Source organism: Triturus cristatus, chromosome 8 (assembly GCF_964204655.1).
Source record: "Triturus cristatus chromosome 8, aTriCri1.1, whole genome shotgun sequence".
In the NCBI taxonomy this organism is placed as follows: Eukaryota; Metazoa; Chordata; class Amphibia; order Caudata; family Salamandridae; genus Triturus; species Triturus cristatus.
In genome coordinates this window covers 66,932,963-66,954,551 of record NC_140591.1, presented here as the reverse complement: position 1 = coordinate 66,954,551, position 21,589 = coordinate 66,932,963, and the positions used below count along the sequence as shown (strand labels likewise).

The window sequence follows — 21,589 nt, the reverse complement described above, 5'->3', positions numbered from 1 at the left end:
AATTTATAAAATGGGACATTGGGGCTCATATACATTACTAGCATTGCAACGGAGCGTACCATTGCTGCAAAGAGGGGGCAACACTTGGGAGCTATTTTTGTTTCTGAAAGGGACAGAGAGCCAGTTCCAAGGTCAGAGTGATAGGTATGGTGGGTGGGGAAGAGGTGAAAGAGGCAGAGGAGATAGATACCTACTCAGGGCCACAGCTATCATCAGTGCAGGAAGTGCTGTTGTATTGGGGTCTAGGATGGTGAGGGGCTCATTACACTCTAATTATGGGGAGCAATGTTGCTGTAGAGTTCCTGTTTTCGTCTGATGCATTTACTCTTTTATAAGTTTCACATTTAGTGTGGCTTGTGATCTGCAGAGAAGTACCACTGAAATGATCTCATAAGCCCGCCCCTACGCTCAGCCCTCCCCTGACCCTGCTCCAATTCATGCCATAAACTCTTGGATGGGGGCCCGCCTTCAAAACATTTAGCTTAGGGAGGCTCAGAGGAAAAAAGTCTGACGACTCCTGCTCTATATTATGTTAGTTTTTTCTACATCAGTATCAAAACCTGGAGTGTTTTGATTTTTAGACTGGAATAACATGGTCATTTCGAACAGGGGTAAAAGCAGCTTTCTCGGGTGGGTATGAAAGCGGCCATTTTGGAAGAGCCAAGCTGAAGGTCGTCTGAAGGGCAAGGGATGCCTTGGGTAAGATGCTGGTTCCGCTGAAGGTTCTGTGTCCAGTGTGTGAGGGTGGGGTCGAACAGATGGTGTCTGTGAGACCACATTACAGCGGGCAATCGATACACGCTCTAATGTATGGAGAGTCACATTTCCGGGCACGCTTGCCTCTGGAAGAAAATCCTATTGCGTTGGGCCTGCTGGGACACAAACGTCACAGCTGAAGTTTGTTCTGGCTGTCTTTGCAGGTGCTAACGACATCAGAATGCAAGAGGTTGGTGCCCCCTCACCCCCTTCAGGCGCTTGACTGGTTATGTTATGTTACATACATTTGTAAAGCGCTCGCTTGCCCCAGAGGGCGTCATGGCGCTAACTAAGAAAAGAGGACAGAATAGATCAGAAAATATGAAAGTGTGACGAAGAGCCATGTTTTTGGAGCCTTCCTAAAAGCCAAGAGGTTGGGCTGGGCTTTAATATACAAAGGGAGATCAGTCCAAGCCTTTGAAGTTGTCTTTTTCCCATTCACTGGCAAGGCCTGACACCCACCAGGGGCTGGGGATAAGGTGTCACACCATGAATGCTGGAAGGGACGACACTTGAAGGTGCTCACCAGCAAGGCATAGGGTATCTCAGTGCGTTGAGCATTCACGTGAAGTCCTGAACACCCGCAGGCTGCATGTTTAAATATTGACAGCGACGACTCAGCGCTTCATCCTTCCAAGGTTGATGATCTGTATAGCATTATGTTGGCTAACCTTTAATTAATCTAACTAAATTATTACCTCCAATCCTAGGTACTAGTCTTAACCATAGCATTAGACATTACCATAAATTGTAGTCTTAACCCCCACCTAACCCCATCCTGTACCCTATGCCTAACCCTAAACCCTAATCATTTTTAGTTTTAATTGCTTTACTTTGCCTACGATTCTTTGTATGCAAATTTCGATGGAATATATTGTCTATGGTTTAAGTTAGGTGCTATGAAAGATACTCGCCTGGGTTTGGGTGAGACCTTCATGGTCTCACCCAAGTGAGTATCATTGAGGTTCGCTTACAGAGGGTGACCAGTGAGTGGACCATGGTGGTTGGGCTTGTTGACACTCGATTGTGGTTTAGAGGTTGAAACCTGGAGTTATGCTTCAGTGACCGCCTCGTTTGCGAAATCTTTCCTGGGTGCAGGGGTGATCAGTTTAGACTGGAGGAGGGTTCCCGGGGTGCCTTGGGTCGACCTGTGGAGATGTGGTGGATGATTGTGGTTTCGTGTTTGAACATTGGAGTTATGCTTCAGTGACCGCCTTGTTTGAGGGCACTTTCTTGGTGGAGAGAGTGATCGCTATTGACTGGAGGGGGCGCTGGGAGTGCCTTGGGTCGACTTGTGGAGATGTGGTGAAAGATTGTGGTTTCGTGTTTTTTAACTTTGGAGTTATGCTTATGCTTCAGTGACCGCCTTGTTTGAGTGCACTTTCTTGGTGGAGACAGTGATCGCTATTGACTGGAGGGGGGCACTGGGAGTGCCTTGGGTCGACCTGTGGAGATGTGGTGAAAGATTGTGGTTTCGTGTTTGAACATTGGAGTTATGCTTCAGTGACCGCCTTGTTTGAGTGCACTTTCTTGGTGAAGAGAGTGATCGCTATTGACTGGAGGAGGGCGCTGGGAGTACCTTGGGTCGACCTGTGGAGATGTGGTGAAAGATTGTGGTTTCGTGTTTGAACATTGGAGTTATGCTTCAGTGACCGCCTTGTTTGAGTGCACTTTCTTGGTGGAGAGAGTGATCGCTATTGACTGGAGGAGGGCGCTGGGAGTGCCTTGTGTCGGCAGGTAGAGATGTGGTAAATGATTGTGGTTTCGCGTTTGAACACTGGAGTTATGCTTCAGTGACAGCTTTGTTTGAGTGCACTTTCTTGGTGGAGAGAGTGATCGCTACTGACTGGAGGGGGTCGCTGGGAGTGCCTTGGGTCGACCTGTGGAGATGTGGTGAATGATTGTGGTTTCGTGTTTGAACATTGGAGTTATGCTTATTCTTCAGTGACCGTCTTGTTTGAGTGCACTTTCTTGGTGGAGAGAGTGATCGCTATTGACTGGAGGGGGCGCTGGGAGTGCCTTGGGTCGTCCTGTGGAGATGTGGTGAAAGATTGTGGTTTTGTGTTTGAACATTGGAGTTATGCTTCAGTGACCGCCTTGTTTGAGTGCACTTTCTTGGTGAAGAGAGTGATCGCTCTTGACTGGAGGAGGGCGCTGGGAGTGCCTTGGGTCGACCTGTGGAGATGTGGTGAAAGATTGTGGTTTCGTGTTTGAACATTGGAGTTATGCTTCAGTGACCGCCTTGTTTGAGTGCACTTTCTTGGTGGAGAGAGTGATCGCTATTGACTGGAGGAGGGCGCTGGGAGTGCCTTGTGTCGGCAGGTAGAGATGTGGTGAATGATTGTGGTTTAGAGGTTGAACATTGGAGTTATGCTTCAGTGACCGCCTTGTTTGAGTGCACTTTCTTGGTGGAGAGAGTGATCGCTATTGACTGGAGGAGGGTGCTGGGAGTGCCTTGTGTCGGCAGGTAGAGATGTGGTGAATGATTGTGGTTTCGTGTTTGAACATTGGAGTTATGCTTCAGTGACCGTCTTGTTTGAGTGCACTTTCTTGGTGGAGAGAGTGAATGCTATTGACTGGAGGGGGGCGCTGGGAGTGCCTTGTGTTGACAGGTAGAGATGTGGTGAATGATTGTGGTTTCGTGTTTGAACACTGGAGTTATGCTTCAGTGACAGCTTTGTTTGAGTGCACTTTCTTGGTGGAGAGAGTGATCGCTATTGACTGGAGGGGGCCGCTGGGAGTGTCTTGGGTCGACAGGTAGAGATGTGGTGAATGATTGTGGTTTAGAGGCTCAATATTGAACACTGGAGTTATGCTTCAGTGACCGCTTTGTTTGAGTGCACTTTCTTGATGGAGAGAGTGATCGCTATTGACTGGAGGGGGGCACTGGGAGTGCCTTGGGTCGACCTGTGGAGATGCGGTGAAAGATTGTGGTTTCGTGTTTGAACATTGGAGTTATGCTTTAGTGACCGCCTTGTTTGAGTGAACTTTCTTGGTGAAGAGAGTGATCGCTATTGACTGGAGGAGGGCGCTGGGAGTGCCTTGGGTCGACCTGTGGAGATGTGGTGAAAGATTGTGGTTTCGTGTTTGAACATTGGAGTTATGCTTCAGTGACCACCTTGTTTGAGTGCACTTTCTTGGTGGAGATAGTGATCGCTATTGACTGGAGGAGGGCGCTGGGAGTGCCTTGTGTCGGCAGGTAGAGATGTGGTGAATGATTGTGGTTTAGAGGTTGAAAATTGGAGTTATGCTTCAGTGACCGCCTTGTTTGAGTGCACTTTCTTGGTGGAGAGAGTGATCGCTATTGACTGGAGGAGGGCGCTGGGAGTGCCTTGTGTCGGCAGGTAGAGATGTGGTGAATGATTGTGGTTTCGTGTTTGAACACTGGAGTTATGCTTCAGTGACAGCTTTGTTTGAGTGCACTTTCTTGGTGGAGAGAGTGATCGCTACTGACTGGAGGGGGTCGCTGGGAGTGCCTTGGGTTGACCTGTGGAGATGTGGTGAATGATTGTGGTTTCGTGTTTGAACATTGGAGTTATGCTTATTCTTCAGTGACCGTCTTGTTTGAGTGCACTTTCTTGGTGGAGAGAGTGATCGCTATTGACTGGAGAGGGCGCTGGGAGTGCCTTGGGTCGTCCTGTGGAGATGTGGTGAAAGATTGTGGTTTTGTGTTTGAACATTGGAGTTATGCTTCAGTGACCGCCTTGTTTGAGTGCACTTTCTTGGTGAAGAGAGTGATCGCTATTGACTGGAGGAGGGCGCTGGGAGTGCCTTGGGTCGACCTGTGGTGAAAGATTGTGGTTTCGTGTTTGAACATTGGAGTTATGCTTCAGTGACCGCCTTGTTTGAGTGCACTTTCTTGGTGGAGAGAGTGATCGCTATTGACTGGAGGAGGGCGCTGGGAGTGCCTTGTGTCGGCAGGTAGAGATGTGGTGAATGAGTGTGGTTTAGAGATTGAACATTGGAGTTATGCTTCAGTGACCGCCTTGTTTGAGTGCACTTTCTTGGTGGAGAGAGTGATCGCTATTGACTGGAGGGGGGCGCTGGGAGTGCGTTGTGTCGACAGGTAGAGATGTGGTGAATGATTGTGGTTTAGAGGCTCAATATTGAACACTGGAGTTATGCTTCAGTGACCGCTTTGTTTGAGTGCACTTTCTTGATGGAGAGAGTGATCGCTATTGACTGGAGGGGGGCGCTGGGAGTGCCTTGTGTCGACAGGTAGAGATGTGGTGAATGATTGTGGTTTTGTGTTTGAACACTGGAGTTATGCTTCAGTGACAGATTTGTTTGAGTGCACTTTCTTGGTGGAGAGAGTGATCGCTATTGACTGGAGGGGGGCGCTGGGAGTGCCTTGTGTCGACAGATAGAGATGTGGTGAATGATTGTGGTTTAGAGGCTCAATATTGAACACTGGAGTTATGCTTCAGTGACCGCTTTGTTTGAGTGCACTTTCTTGATGGAGAGAGTGATCGCTATTGACTGGAGGGGGTCGCTGGGAGTGCCTTGGGTCGACCTGTGGAGATGTGGTGAATGATTGTGGTTTCATGTTTGAACACTGGAGTTATGCTTCAGTGACCGCCTCGTTTGAGTGCACTTTCTTGATGGAGAGAGTGATCGCTATTGACTGGAGGGGGGCGCTGGGAGTGCCTTGTGTCGACAGGTAGAGATGTGGTGAATGATTGTGGTTTCGTGTTTGAACACTGGAGTTATGCTTCAGTGACAGATTTGTTTGAGTGCACTTTCTTGGTGGAGAGAGTGATCGCTATTGACTGGAGGGGGCGCTGTGAGTGCCTTGGGTCGACCTGTGGAGATGTGGTGAATGATTTTGGTTTCGTGTTTGAACATTGGAGTTATGCTTCAGTGACCGTCTTGTTTGAGTGCACTTTCTTGGTGGAGAGAGTGATCGCTATTGACTGGAGGGGGGCGCTGGGAGTGCCTTGTGTCGACAGATAGAGATGTGGTGAATGATTGTGGTTTAGAGGCTCAATATTGAACACTGGAGTTATGCTTCAGTGACCGCTTTGTTTGAGTGCACTTTCTTGGTGGAGAGAGTGATCGCTATTGACTGGAGGGGGGCGCTGGGAGTGCCTTGTGTCGACAGATAGAGATGTGGTGAATGATTGTGGTTTAGAGGCTCAATATTGAACATTGGAGTTATGCTTCAGTGACCGTCTTGTTTGAGTGCACTTTCTTGGTGGAGCGAGTGATCGCTATTGACTGGAGGGGGGCGCTGGGAGTGCCTTGTGTCGACAGATAGAGATGTGGTGAATGATTGTGGTTTAGAGGCTCAATATTGAACACTGGAGTTATGCTTCAGTGACCGCTTTGTTTGAGTGCACTTTCTTGATGGAGAGAGTGATCGCTATTGACTGGAGGGGGCGCTGTGAGTGCCTTGGGTCGACCTGTGGAGATGTGGTGAATGATTGTGGTTTCGTGTTTGAACATTGGAGTTATGCTTCAGTGACCGTCTTGTTTGAGTGCACTTTCTTGGTGGAGAGAGTGATCGCTATTGACTGGAGGGGGCGCTGTGAGTGCCTTGGGTCGACCTGTGGAGATGTGGTGAATGATTTTGGTTTCGTGTTTGAACATTGGAGTTATGCTTCAGTGACCGTCTTGTTTGAGTGCACTTTCTTGGTGGAGAGAGTGATCGCTATTGACTGGAGGGGGGCGCTGGGAGTGCCTTGTGTTGACAGGTAGAGATGTGGTGAATGATTGTGGTTTCGTGTTTGAACACTGGAGTTATGCTTCAGTGACAGCTTTGTTTGAGTGCACTTTCTTGGTGGAGAGAGTGATCGCTATTGACTGGCGGGGGTCGCTGGGAGTGCCTTGGGTCGACAGGTAGAGATGTGGTGAATGATTGTGGTTTAGAGGCTCAATATTGAACACTGGAGTTATGCTTCAGTGACCGCTTTGTTTGAGTGCACTTTCTTGGTGGAGAGAGTGATCGCTATTGACTGGCGGGGGTCGCTGGGAGTGCCTTGGGTCGACAGGTAGAGATGTGGTGAATGATTGTGGTTTCATGTTTGAACATTGGAGTTATGCTTCAGTGACCGCCTCGTTTGAGTGCACTTTCCTTGTGCAGGGACTGATCAGTATACATGGCAGTAGACACTGCGGTGCCTGGGATCGACCTGCGGTGAATTATTGCGGTGAGTGGCCGCACCTTAGGAGCAGGAAATGAAACATCCTGAAGTCGGGTCTGTGTGTGTGGTGAAGGGGTCTGTGAGCTCGTACCTGGTGCTAGGTAATGAGGTTAGTTGGATGTGTCTGATAGGTGGGTTTAGAGCGGGCATGAGGCCTGGAAATCAGTATGTCCAGTGGCCCGCACACATAAACTCAGCTTTTTTGGGTTCAGTCATTTGATCCTCCGAGGGGTCTGGTTCATCTTTTATCGCTGTTTCGGAGCTGAGTCGAATGCTGCCTCTGACCCGGTGTGACCTCAGGAGATCACTTAGTGCTACATTTACACAATCAGCAGAAAGCGAGATGACACTTCCTGTGCTTCTCTGCAGGAACAGTACAGGTCGTTCTACTTGGCTGTTCCGGTACTGAGATATCACTGTACCGTCGTGGAGGTCACTCTGTCCTTGAGCGTTCAACCCCCAGCGCACAAGTCAAAATCTGCATCTTTTCCTGCACTGAGGACTGTGTGCAGTGTCCTCTGCAGTCACTGACAGGTCTCAGGATGAGAGGAGGGTTTGAAGGATGCAGTATTCTGCCAGGTCTCAAGAAGAGGAGTGTTTGAAGGATACAGTCACTGACAGGTCTCAGGAAGAGAGTGGTTGGAGGATGCAGTCACTGCCAGGTCTCAGGAAGAGGAGGGTTTGAAGGATGCAGTCGCTTCCAGGTCTTAGGAAGCGAAGGGTTTGAAGGATGCAGTCACTGCCATGTCTCAGGAAGAGGGGGGTTGTGGACGCTGCCGTCACTGCCAGGTCTCAGGAAGAGGGGGGTTGTGGACGCTGCCGTCACTGCCAGGTCTCAGGAAGAGGGGGGTTGTGGACGCTGCCGTCACTGCCAGGTCTCAGGAAGAGGAGGGTTTGAAGGATGCAGTCACTGCCATGTCTCAAGAAGAGGAGTTTTTGAAGGATGCAGTCACTGCCACGTCTCATGAAGAGGGGGGTTGTGGACCCTTCAGTCACTGCCAGGTCTCAGGAAGAGGAGGGTTTGAAGGATGCAGTCACTGCCATGTCTCAGGAAGAGGAGTGTTTGAAGGATGCAGTCACTGCCACGTCTCATGAAGAGGGGGGTTGTGGACCCTTCAGTCACTGCCAGGTCTCTGGAAGAGGAGGGTTTGAAGGATGCAGTCCCTGCCAGGTCTCAGGGAGAGGAGTGTTTGAAGAATGCAGTCACTGACAGGTCTCATGAAGAGGGGGGTTATGGACGCTGCAGTCACTGGCGCGTCTAAGGAAGAGGGGGGTTGTGGACGCTGCAGTCACTGCCAAGTCTCAGTAAGAGGATATTTGGAAGGATGCAGTCACTGCCAGGTCTCAGGAAGAGGAGGGTTTGAAGGATGCAGTCACTGCCAGGTCACATGAAGAGGGGGGTTGTGGACGCTGCAGTCTCTGCCAGGTCTCAGTAAGAGTTGGTTGTGGATGCTGCAGCCACTGCCAGGTCTCAGGAAGAGGAGGGTTTGACGAATGCAGTCAGTGACAGGTCTCCGGAAGAGGGGTGTTTGAAGGATGCAGTCACTGCCAGGTCTCAGGAAGAGTAGAGTTTGGAGGCTGCAGTCACTGCCAACTCTCAGGAAGAGGAGAGTTTGGAGGATGCAGTCACTGCCAGGTCTCAGAAAGAGGAGTGTGTGAAGGATGCAGTCACTGCCAGGTCTCAGGAAGAGGAGGGTTTGAAGGATGCAGTCACTGCCAGGTCTCAGGAAGAGGAGGGTTATGGACGCTGCCGTCACTGCCAGGTCTCAGGAAGAGGAGGGTTTGAAGGATGCAGGCACTGCCAGGTTTCAGGAAGAGGGGGGTTGTGGACCCTTCATTCACTGCCAGGTCTCTGGAAGAGGAGGGTTTGAAGGATGCAGTCACTGCCAGGTCTCAGGGAGAGGAGTGTTTGAAGAATGCAGTCACTGCCAGGTCTCATGAAGAGGGGGGTTGTGGACGCTGCAGTCGCTGGCAGGTCTCAGGAAGAGCGGGGTTGTGGACGCTGCTGTCACTGCCAGGTCTCATGAAGAGGGGGGTTATGGACGCTGCAGTCACTGGCGCGTCTCAGGAAGAGGGTGGTTGTGGACGCTGCAGTCACTACCAAGTCTCAGTAAGAGGATGGTTTGAAGGATGCAGTCACTGACAGGTCTCGGGAAGAGGAGGGTTTGGAGTCTGCAGTCATTGGCTGGTCTCAGGAAGAGGATATTTGGAGGATGCAGTCACTGCCAGGTCTCAGGAAGAGGAGGGTTTGAAGGATGCATTCACTGCCAGGTCACATGAAGAGAGGGGTTGTGGACGCTGCAGTCACTGCCAGGTCTCAGTAAGAGGGGGTTGTGGATGCTGCAGCCACTGCCAGGTCTCAGGAAGAGGAGGGTTTGACGAATGCAGTCAGTGACAGGTCTCCGGAAGAGGGGTGTTTGAAGGATGCAGTCTTCTGCCAGGTCTCAAGAAGAGGAGTGTTTGAAGGATGCAGTCACTGCCAGGTCTCAGGAAGAGTAGAGTTTGGAGGCTGCAGTCACTGCCAACTCTCAGGAAGAGGAGAGTTTGGAGGATGCAGTCACTGCCAGGTCTCAGAAAGAGGAGTGTGTGAAGGATGCAGTTACTGCCAGGTCTCAGGAAGAGGAGGATTTGAAGGATGCAGTCACTGCCAGGTCTCAGGAAGAGAAGGGTTATGGACGCTGCCGTCACTGCCAGGTCTCAGGAAGAGGAGGGTTTGAAGGATGCAGGCACTGCCAGGTCTCAGGAAGAGGGGGTTTGTGGACGCTGCCGTCACTGCCAGGTCTCAGACAGAGGAGGGTTTGAAGGATGCAGTCACTGCCAGGTCTCAGGAAGAGGAAGGTTTGAAGGATGCAGTCACTGCCAGGTCTCAGGAAGATGAGTGTTTGAAGGATGCAGTCACTGCCAGGTTTCATGAAGAGGGGGGGTTGTCGACGCTGCAGTCACTGCTAGGTCTCAGATAGAGGGGTGTTGTGGACGCTGCAGTCGCTGCCAGGTCTCAGGAAGAGGAGTGTTTGAAGGATGCAGTCACTGCCAGGTCTCATGAAGAGGGGGGTTGTGGACCCTTCAGTCACTGCCAGATCTCAGGAAGAGGATGGTTTGAAGGATGCAGTCACTGCCAGGTCTCAGGGAGAGGAGTGTTTGAAGAATGCAGTCACTGCAAGGTCTTATGAAGAGGGGGGTTGTGGACGCTGCAGTCACTGCCAGGTCTTAGGAAGAGGTGGGATGTGGACGCTGCCGTCACTGCCAGGCCTCAGGAAGAGGAGAGTTTGAAGGATGCAGTCGCTACCAGGTCTCCGGAAGAAGGGGCTTGTGGAAGCTGCAGTCACTGGCAGGTCTGAGGAAAAGGGGGGTTGTGGACGCTGCTGTCACTGCCAGGTCTCATGAAGAGGGGGTTTATGGACGCTGCAGTCGCTGGCGCGTCTCAGGAAGAGGGGGGTTGTGGACGCTGCAGTCACTGTCAAGTCTCAGGAAGAGGATGGTTTGAAGGATGCAGTCACTGACAGGTTTCAGGAAGAGGAGGGTTTGGAGTCTGCATTCATTGGCTAGTCTCAGGAAGCGGATATTTGGAGGATGCAGTCACTGCCAGGTGTCAGGAAGAGGAGGGCTTGAAGGATGCAGTCGCTGCCAGGTCTCATGAAGAGGGGGGTTGTGGACGCTGCAGTCACTGCCAGGTCTCAGATAGAGGGGGGTTGTGGACGCTGCAGTTGCTGGCAGGTCTCAGGAAGAGGAGGGTTTGTCGAATGCAGTCAGTGACAGGTCTCAGGCAGAGGAGGGTTTGGAGTCTGTAGTCATTGGCTGGTCTTAGGAAGAGGAGATTTGGAGGATGCAGTCACTGCCAGGTCTCAGGAAGAGGGGGGTTTGAGGGATGCAGTCAGCATCCAAGGTTTTTTTCTTCTACCAAATGATAAAACTGGAGGTGTTCTCCTTCTGCTGCGTGGCGGCTCCTGACGTCCTATGAGTTCATATGAGGGTTTTTTCCTTCATTTTCACGAGAGCACCAAAGGGGTTTTCTTAAAATGATAACACCAGAGGGTTTTTCCTTCTCTTTCATGGGAGCCCCGGAGGGTTTATGCTTTAAACGAGAGCACATGTGCTTGTTCTCACGCCTGCCCAATGATTTGAGTTGCCTTTTCAGTGTTTCTTTGTTCATATTCAATAACGTCAGCAGCTTGGCTTGTAAAGTGCATACACTCTCTCTTCGCCATTGCCCAGTAATACAATGAATGAATGCTGCATTGCATATTGTGCCAGTTTTGGTTTTGGCGCTGTATACAGTCTCACCCCTCGTGCCAGCTGGAAACCTTTGAGCCAGCTTCAGTGGCCCCACTGTTTCTCAACAAATCTTGCACTTAGGAATCAACATTTGTTTTCTCGAATTTCGCTTCGGTGGACTTATGGGCCATGAGACCCAGGGTCACGAGAAGTATAGGGGCACACGTCATATTTATGACCCGAGTCCCAGAAAAGATTCTGGCAAGGCTGGTGAGATCCTTATACAAGGCACCCGAGCATTGCCAGCACAGGAGAGACCTGTCCTGCGCCATTTTGATAGGCAGCTGGAGTCCTCCCGACCCTTGTCCCGCACAGCCAGAGTAAACGGGCCAGCGCTGAATGCTGTGCGCTTCAAAGTGTCAGCTCATTTGGGGCCGTATTTAAGTGTGCAGAGCCTCTTTCCTAGATTGCGCTGGGCGCACCTTTCAACCATAAAAATGCGCTGCTTTATAGTGAATGTGCTGCCCCCAGGCCAACTGCGGACTCGCCCTGCCCTGGGAACGGCGCATTTAGGTGAAAAGCGGAGTTGCTGCTTTGAAGCCGCTCCTTGTTTCACAGTGTGGGTGGCAACCCGTCTGTACTTTGAAAGGGGATTAGGGCTCTCCTTGCAGAAGGGTGCAGTGAATGACCGCACACGCCTGCAAGGGGATGTCGGGGAAGTCCATGGCGCCCCCATCGCCACCTCCAGAGGGCTGCCATCAGGGGGCGCACTGACAGGGTGCAACTTTTAGGTGGCCAACTGTCAGTGCGCTTCCTGACAGCTTCTTTGCCTCTGCGCCTGCGTCTATAATAGGGCGCTGGCGCAGAGGTAAAGGGATTTCCTCATGTGCATGGGCCCCTGTGCAAATGAAGCAACGCCCCTGATGTTAGCGCTGGCGTACGGTATTACAGAAGGGGACGCACAAGCGTCCTTAGCGCCTTCAGTAATTCCAAAGTGCCCCCAAGAGGGTGCAACCACCAGATACAATTCTTTTTCCAGGTGTCTGCCATCACTCTGAGCAGAGCATACACCTGGTATTTATTCTTGGGGTGGCCATTACTCCTTGTGCAGTGTTCACATTTTCGGAGATTCCTCCAATCAGATCATGCATGCCCCCTGCATGATCAATGTGTGCCCTGGGTTTTCCAAAACGATTTCCCTGGATGATTTCAGGGAGGTTTTGTTTATTGGTCTCAGGAAGATCAAATCACAGTTGCACAGATGCAGTAGCTGGAGCTGTAAATGTTTTATTAGGGCACAGACGGATGAACTTCTAAGGAAGGAATGAAGCTGCCCACCCAACAAGCGCTAAAACTTGACTACAGTGACATTCCTAGGGGAAGCCCCCACCCAACAAGCGCTAAAACTTGACTACAGTGACATTCCTAGGGGAAGCCCCCACCCAACAACGGCTTAAACCTGACTATAGTGACAGTCCTGGAGGAATCCCACATCCAACAACCGCTGAAACCTGACTACAGTGACAGTCCTGGAGGAATCCCACATCCAACAACCGCTGAAACCTGACTACAGTGACAGTCCTAGTGGAAGCCCCCACCCAATAACCGCTGAAATCTGACTACAGTGACAGTCTTGGGGAAGCCCCCACCCAACAACCGCTAAAACCTGACTACAGCCACAGTCCAGGGGGAAGCACCCACCCAACAACGGCTGAAACCTGACTATAGTGACAGTCCTGGGGAAAGCCCCATCCACCAGCCACTGAAACCTGACTACAGCGACAGTCCTGAGGGAAGCCCCCACCCAACAACCGCTGAAACCTGACTGCAGTGACAGCCATGGGGGTAGGCCTCCCCCCACCAACCACTGAAACGTGACTACAGCGACAGTCCTGGGGGAAGGCCCACCGACCACTGAAACCTGACTACAGCAAAAGTCCTGTGGGAACCCCCCATGCAACAACTGCTGAAACCTGACTACAGCGACAGTCCTGAGGGAAGCCCCCACCCAACAACTGCTGAAACCTGACTACAGCAACAGTCCTGTGGGAAGCCCCCATGCAACAACCGCTGAAACCTGACTACAGCGACAGTCCTGAGGGAAGCCCCCACCCAACAACCGCTGAAATCTGACTGCAGTGACAGCCATGGGGGAAGCCAACCCATCAACCATTGGAACCTGACTACAGCAACAGTCCTGTGGGAAGCCCCCATGCAACAACCGCTGAAACCTGACTACAGCAACAGTCTTGGGGGAGCCCCCCAGATAACAACCACTGAAACATAACTACAGTGACAGTTCTGGGGGAATCCCCCCCCCCCCCCACAACCACTGAAATCTCACTACAGTGACAGTCCTAGGGGAAGCCCCCACCCAACAACCGCTAAAACCTGACTACAGCGACAGTCCTAGGGGAAGCCCCCACCCAAGAACCACTAAAACCTGACTACAGCGACAGTCCTGAGGGAAGCCCCCACCCAACAACCGCTAAAACCTGACTACAGCAACAGTCCAAGGGGAAGCCCCCACCCAACAACCGCTGAAACCTGACTATAGTGACAGTCATGGGGAAAACCCCATCCACCAACCACTGAAACCTGACTACAGCGACAGTCCTGAGGGAAGCCCCCACCCAACAACCGCTAAAACCTGACTACAGTGACAGTCCTGAGGGAAGCCCCCACCAACCACTGAAACCTGACTACAGTGACAGTCCAAGGGGAAGCCCCCACCAACCAACCACTGAAACCTGACTACAGTGACAGTCCTGGGGGAAGCCCCCACCAACCACTGAAACCTGACTACAGTGACAGTCCTGAGGAAAGCCCCCACAAACCAACCACTGAAACCTGACTACAGCGACAGTCCTGAGGGAAGCCCCCACCCAACAACCGCTAAAACCTGACTACAGTGACAGTCCTGAGGGAAGCCCCCACCAACCACTGAAACCTGACTACAGTGACAGTCCAAGGGGAAGCCCCCACCAACCAACCACTGAAACCTGACTACAGTGACAGTCCTGGGGGAAGCCCCCACCAACCACTGAAACCTGACTACAGTGACAGTCCTGAGGAAAGCCCCCACAAACCAACCACTGAAACATGACTACAGCGACAGTCCAAGGGGAAGCCCCCACCAACCAACCACCGAAGCCTGACTACAGCGACAGTCCTGGGAGAACTCCCACCAACCAACCACTAAAACCTGACTACAGCGACAGTCCTGGGGAGCCCCCCAGATAACAACCACTGAAACATAACTACAGCGACAGACTTGGGGGATCCCCCCAGATAACAACCACTGAAACCTAACTACAGCAACAGTCCAAGGGGAAGCCCCCACCAATCAACCACTGAAACCTGACTACAGTAACAGTCCGGGGTAAGCCCCCATACAACAACCGCTGAAACCTGACTACAGCGACAGTCCAAGGGGAAGCCCCCACCAACCACTGAAACTTGACTACAGCGACAGTCCTGGGGGAGCCCCCACCAACCAACCAATGAAACCTGACTACAGCGACAGTCCAAGGGGAAGCCCCCACCAACCACTGAAACTTGACTTCAGCGACAGTCCTGGGGGAGCCCCCACCAACCAACCACTGAAACCTGACTACAGTGACAGTCCTGGGGAAGGGGCAGGAAGCTTGGAGAGCAGCCATTCCCCAGCCACTGGTGCCCAGCTACAGTGTCACTCAGGGAGGAAGGTGCAGAGAGATTACAAAATCTAATCTCAGATCAGACAATAGACCTGGGTGGCCTCACCTTGAGATCTCCATTTTGATTTACCTTCTAAACAAAGGAACCCCAGACTAGCAGTCAAGAAGGACTCACAATCAGGCTTGTCACTCATTCTACATGAATTATTTCCACACATAGCCACACTCCTCCACTGTAGATGGGGAGAAATGCTTGGGTTAGTGAGACTAACCTACCTTTTGAGAGGGGAGTAGACATCTCTCCTCTGAAGGAGTCCGGCAAAGAGGGCCTGTCACTGCCTCTAATGCTGCCAGCACTGCCAGCCTCTCTCAGACTAGTAGGAGGTCAGTGGTCATTATCTCTAGCAGGGGTGCACTTTAATGGCCCCTCCTGCCCCAGGTAGGTGGCACGAAGGCTTTGACCATTTAAGCAAGAGTTCATCAATGGGAACACATTATTTTTATACTCACTGAGGTACAAAACAACATTTGTGACAGTCAGCGGATTTAACAGCAGACTAACTTAGAGCAGGGATCTATTCTCTCTAGAGAAGTGCAAGGGACAGTTTACTCCAAACAGATACGTGAAAGGTTTCAAGCAAATCTACTCAGAATCATCTCACCAAATTGATAGGGTGTGAGAAGAACAAGAGCTGTAGAACGATACTCTGTCATCTGGGTAAAGTTTGCCACATTACCACTCCCCAGCCACTAAAAAGTGCATCTATCAGGCCTTTCATTACTTGGCGCTTCTGATGGCGCCCTAAGGCAGCTGTCTCTCCTCGCCTTATGGCAGGACGAGCGCTTTGGATGAGAAACAGCGACGCTGATCCGCTACCTTTGTTGTAAGATCCTGATCTCCCTTCTTTGGAGTCCATATTAAGACAATATTGTCTTCTCATCCTCCTGTAGAATCACTGAGCTGTAATGTGGATCTTGCCCAGGTAGCTGTACAGTAGATTAAAGGCTTGTTTGTGATAGCTGACCAGTCACCGTGTAGGGCGAACAGCAGAGTACTTAATCTGTACACACAATAAGTCATCGACGGACTCGAGGCAAAGCTAAGCAGATTGGGAACGAAACATCTTGAAGATTAGAATTACTGGGAAAAGTTTGCATTCAGATTTTTGGGGTTCTAGTGCTGGGTATTTCTTCAAGGACCCCTACACAGCAGTAACATCCTCCCACCAACCTGCCATGAAGGCAACATATTTACATGCACGTCAATGCACCAGAATGCCAATCAATCAATCAAACATTTATAAAGCGCATCAAATCACCCGTGAAGCTCTCGAGGCACTGGAGATGTAGGTAGTGGCTGCACAGTGCCTTTGGCACCGGGTGATGTCATGGGCTGACATCTTGTACCACCCTCTGCTTCCTAAAAGCCTCCTGTTAGCTGCTGAGGCTTTTAGGTGACAAGGGGTGTTACAAGAGGTCAACCCATGACTTCACCAGGAGCCAAAGGCACTCTTCTGCCACTACCAACACTCCTGACATTCTGATGAGTTGATGTGCATATGATGCCTTCATCTAAACTACAGATATAACTGGCGTTCCTAGAGCACTGGCCTGCTTGTGTTCTTTCTGCTGCCCTCATTGCCCCTGAGAGGGTTATTTAAGGGTAGTGTCAAGGTTAGTGGAAAATCACGAGGACTAGTGGATGATTCACCTGGCAGCCTCTAATCGCCGCCCTGCCCTGTGTGTTCACTGGATCAGAATTTCAAAGTCCCAGGAGTTGTACTGTCAATTTGCCAGAGTTCCCCAGGTGACCGAGCCACTGCCAAGACCCAGGGCCCTTTGTCTTGGACCGTTTCCAGGAGGTCCATCACCCAGGCAGCCTTGGAAGGAAGCCAATGAGTCCTGGGGGAAATGCTGGCCCTCGCGGCTTGCTTTGCAGGTTCCTAAAAGGTTGCAGATTGCTGTCCACAGTGTAAGGATGGTGTATGCAGAGCCACAAGAGTGACTATCTCTTGCCTACAGAAGACCCACCAGCAGAGAATAAACCCCTCTTTGGTAACAGCGCCTTCTATGTTAGCTGGTGCAGCTCTATGTATTTATATTATGTTTTCTATAGCATACACTATGCTCAGAGGCATCTGAGCCCTTGGCTTGCAGCAAAGCACAGATTCACAAATAGTTCTTCCAGAGGAACAATTGTACAAGCAAGAAACAGAAGAGAAGGTAGAACAGTGAGAGACCAAGTTTACATGCCTGGCAGACGGCTCTGTGATTCTAGCTTCTACTGGAAGCGGTGTAGAGCTTGTAGCATTACCTAGCACACGCCTACCTAACACTGGGTATGAGTGGGGCCACTACTTTTGAGTTTGGGGGTGCATTGTCATCCTGGGAGTGTAGATACCTAAAAACGTTTCGGCATCTTGCACAAGAGGAGTGGATCTTCTGCAGTGCTTTGGGGTGTTCAGTTCTTATCCTGCTTCTCAATGAAGGATTGTGTTGTTGGTTTCTACGTTTAGCTACAGGTAGATCTACTAGTCTGTCAATTCTTTTTTAAAAATCAGAGTAAACAGAAGTAGAGAAAGTGGAGCGTGGGTCTGCCCCATTCAGCCATTCACTTTCACGTCCTCTAATGCTTCGCTATTGCTTGTGTGGGTTGTTCTTCATGGGCAGCATTTCAAGGATGGTCACATTATCTCATTTGTGTTCCCATTTGAATCTGGTGATGTGGATCGAGTAGTCCTTTTGTTACAGTGCAGATGCAACAGGACATGTCTCTTCTCATGCACAGCCAGTGTGTGTTCTTTGTGTGCTTTGCTGACATAATGATGTTTTACTTGCCGATTTATGGCTTTCTTGTTCAGGCGGTGCTTGATGTTTGGATGTCTTAGCTTGTCATAAAGTCCCAGTGCTTTTCACTAATTACCCTTGTGTTTTCAAGTGTTGTTGTCACAATAACTTTGTCTGTATATGTTATGATTTCATTACATTATAAATGTAGGCACAAACATAGGCGTACTTAAAGATGCAGCCAAAATACAAGGTCCTTTGTCAAGAGTACCTAATATCCTTCCTATTTTATGCCTTTTGATTTCACCCTTTCAACACAAACTTCTCCTCTGGATCTTTTCGCAGCACATGACTCTGAGGGAACAGCTGAACTCCGACAATGCAGTCTCTTCAGCAATACTTAAAACTCAGATATTCTTGCAGTGTACCCCAAGATGTTGCTTCAATGTGGGATCTGATGACATCTGAAGAGACACACACAAAGTAGTCTGTTAATATACACTCCCCTAGAGAGCCAAACCAAAAGGCGTTGCCAATGCTTGTTTCTTTTTGTTTTAATATCTTGATGGCAGCCTCTACAGTTGCTCACATGCACATTTTAGTATTCAATAGAACCACAAACCCTGGCCGTAACTGCGCAGCTACATCTGGTCAAAAGTACATAAGCGAAGGTCGAAACAAAAAAAACAGCTTAGAGCAGCACCCAGTTCAGGGTAAAGCTTGAATTCAACCCAACGTTCAGAGTCTGAAAAGATGTCATAATGTAGGCCACGTAAATGTGTAATTTTCCGAGGCTGAGCAATAGTATAGTCGTTGTAGTCTATCAGTGCCAATGCTTGTTCATTCCTTTCACCCAATTGACCTTTTAAAGGCACGTGCATGGATCTGAGCGAATTTTGCAATACAAAAGGAATTGCAAAGTTATTTGGTTTTTGCTTTTAATTTGCAAGAATTCAGATGTAAAAACTCCTAACACTATTTTTCTTCTATTGCTTAATGAAGGAACAAATAATGCGTTCGCTGTATTTTCCCTTGCAGTACTATTTTGGTAGTGTTTTTCCCTGTAATTGTTTTTTCAAAGGACACAGAAAATTTGGTGTTCAAAGTTTTCCCCCCAATTCTTTTCAGAATTTTTTTGGGAGAACCCTCTCACACTCTTTTACACACAATTACTGTAGGTGCACCAACCAACCAGTTGGACACAAATTCAATATTGCTTTAACCACTATATAATTAGATTGCATGCCGAATGGTTTCATGATGTTCATGGTGGAAACTGACTGGCAGACCGAGTTCAGCCCCGGAGGCCCGTCAGCGGGTGGGCAGAGAGGATAGGCCTACTGGAGTGACATCGGGTGCACTGTGTCCGAGCAGTGAGTGGAATACGAGGCTGGGTCATTATAAACCCCAGGTATGGGAAACTCCTAGGTAGAACTAGGCTGCTGTCCCATGCCCGCATTTCCCGGGGGCAGAAGCACCAGACCAGATTTTAGAGGTCGAAACATGCTTACGGGGTGGGTTGCAAGAGCAGCCAGGCCTCGCCCCCGGCCCCTCCTATGGCAAGGGGGACATGCAGTGACCCCGTCTGAGCACAAAGAAGAGATGCTACTACCTGGTGCTGGCTGGCCCGCTACTACGGGTCTCCGTGTTTTTTCTCTTTCACTGCCCTAACTTATCTATTCTCTCTATTCCCTTCATTTACCCTGTTCATTTTCAATGTCTATTTCTTTGTTGCATCATTTGTAAACATACCAAGCATTTGTAATCACAGTTTTACGTAAAGCGCTTTTATTTGCACGGCTGAAGCGGCACTGTATAAAACTACTTCATTAATTACCGGGAAGGCTCCGTGTTACCGGGAAGGCTCCGTGGGCGGTCGTGCACTGTGCGGGACAACGGCCAGGCCAGATGTGTCTCGGCGCGCCTATATGCCGTCAAAGTCTGTTTATAGCCGCGGTGTGAATAATCGGGGAACTGATTTCCCCCATTGATTAATTTACTGCGAAGCACTGTTTTTTTTAGGCGGGAAACAGCATAAATCAAGCCATGCTGGGTTTAGTAGATATGCAGTCTCCCGCCTGAATCGAGTTTGTTGGCATGTATGTCTCCGAGGCAGGCGCGCAACACCCATTGAGCCCCCCCCGTCGTGTGTGGCAGCCCGGGATGAGACAGCTTCCCGGGCAAAAAAGCAGCCGCACCCGAGCACTTTACAGGTCTTTAAAAAGACCATTTGCATGTTAATGAGGCCTCGCTGTTGTTTCACCACTTCTAAGAGCCCCAGCAGCTCCACTCTGCCTATTCCTTAAAGTTCACCCCCCCCCCCGAAATTTGCTCAGCCCCCCCCCCCCCCCCGAAATTTGGCTCTAGTTGCGCCTCTGCTCCGAGGCACACATGGATGCCAGGAGCCCTCTGCAGGCAGCGGTCCCTCCTGCGCCACAGCTCCGTGTGACCTTGGCTGCCTCAAGGACGCTCCTGCGGCTTCTGAGGATGCACGAGGGCCGCTGCCTAAAGAACACAGCGATGTTTAACCTCTCCCCACCCCACCCCTCCGCCCAGCGGGGACAGGAGGGGTCTCACTCGGCCCTGGCCTCCCTCCTAGACGCACGCAGCAGGCGGACGGAGCCCATCCCAGGCAGACATCTTGTATTTCTTCGCACGGCCCAGTGAGCACCGAGGCACCTGCAGCGGCGTCAGGAGCTGCAGCACACACGGGGCGAGAGCCGCTCTCTTCCACCTCCGGTGGATCTCGGCTCTCACTGGGAATCCTACCTATTAATATGCCATGCAGTGAAGATTTTTTTTGCGCAGTAATTTAGTCCTGAGTGCGCATGTGGCAGCATCTTTTACGCACCCATCTCTCGAAGCGGCGCACGGTGGGATCTGGGATCTATATTTCAGTGATAAACCTAAAATACAAAAACAATGAAGGTGTGAAATTCTGCTGAATTCTTTCGTTTCTTACCTTTTAATTTTATGAGCATTTTCATTTTTTGTGTTTTTTGTTCTATTGCAGGCTGGACAAGACAACTATGAGCCGGCTGCCACGTCGGAACCTGGCCCCACCACGAAGAAGGGGAAGAAGGCGGCGAAGGAACGAGACATGGACGAGCTGAAGAAGGAAGTTTCAATGGTAAGGTGTTGTGCAGCGGGCAGCCGGTGTCATCATTGTTGTGTGTTACAGACAGTTGGTGCAATGGAACACCCTCCAGCCCCAAGGTTCTCCTAAGATGGCCGCCACATCCTCAGACCCCTCCAAGGTTCTCCTAAGATGGCCGCCACCTCCATAGATCCCTCCAAGGTTCTTCTAAGATGGCCACCACCACCATAGATCCCTCCAAGGTTCCCCTGAGATGGCCTCCACTACCTCCTCAGACCCCTCCAAGGTTCTCATACGATGGCCGCCACCACTTCCTCAGCCCCATCCAAGGTTCTCCTACGATGGCCGCAATCACCTTCTCAGACCGTACCAAGACCCCTTCCTAAGTGGGATTGGTCCTTGAGATTTCAGGACACCAGAACACAAACCTGTCAAAATCTTGACTCACAAATGCAGGTGAAGTCAGGCCTATTAGAGGGGGATCCCATTAAGGGGAATGGAGAATGACTATTTTTGGAGCGTGATATAGATTTGAATAGTGGGAGACGCGGTAAAGTCTATGTGGCATTGTGTTTTTCAGGCTGGTGAATAGAAGTAAGAAAGAGTGGCACCTGCCAAATGATAAAGTGCTGACGGGTACGGACCCGTAGACCTGGGGTGCAGTCATTCACAAGTCTAAAGACTTACTCAGGCCCAGCCCTACCAGCCTTGGGGTAGCCTGCTAAGAAATCCCATGAACAGCATGTCATCAATCTTTACTAGCGCTCACCAGTTATAGTGGACACTTCCCGAATTCCTTGTAAGCACATCGTCCTCCTCGGACGTATGCAGCTGCATACTACATTATTTTGTATCTCTAATGGCTGCTCCTCTAACCACTAAAATTCTCTTAAGAACCAAGAATGTGGCTGCTTGCTCTCAAGAACCCCCTCTGT

The 21,589-nt window shown here is 50.5% G+C and overlaps 1 protein-coding gene across 1 annotated transcript in view; it reads left to right on the top strand.

Annotated features, from left to right (window-relative positions):
* LOC146801339 (sodium/potassium-transporting ATPase subunit alpha-1-like) overlaps positions 1-21,589 on the top strand; it is a 312,352-nt gene that overhangs the window by 97,698 nt on the left and 193,065 nt on the right. The window contains exon 2 of the mRNA XM_085620987.1: positions 20,571-20,687. Within this exon, the coding sequence (XP_085477113.1) occupies positions 20,571-20,687 (117 nt within the window). The remainder of the gene's footprint in view (positions 1-20,570; positions 20,688-21,589) is intronic.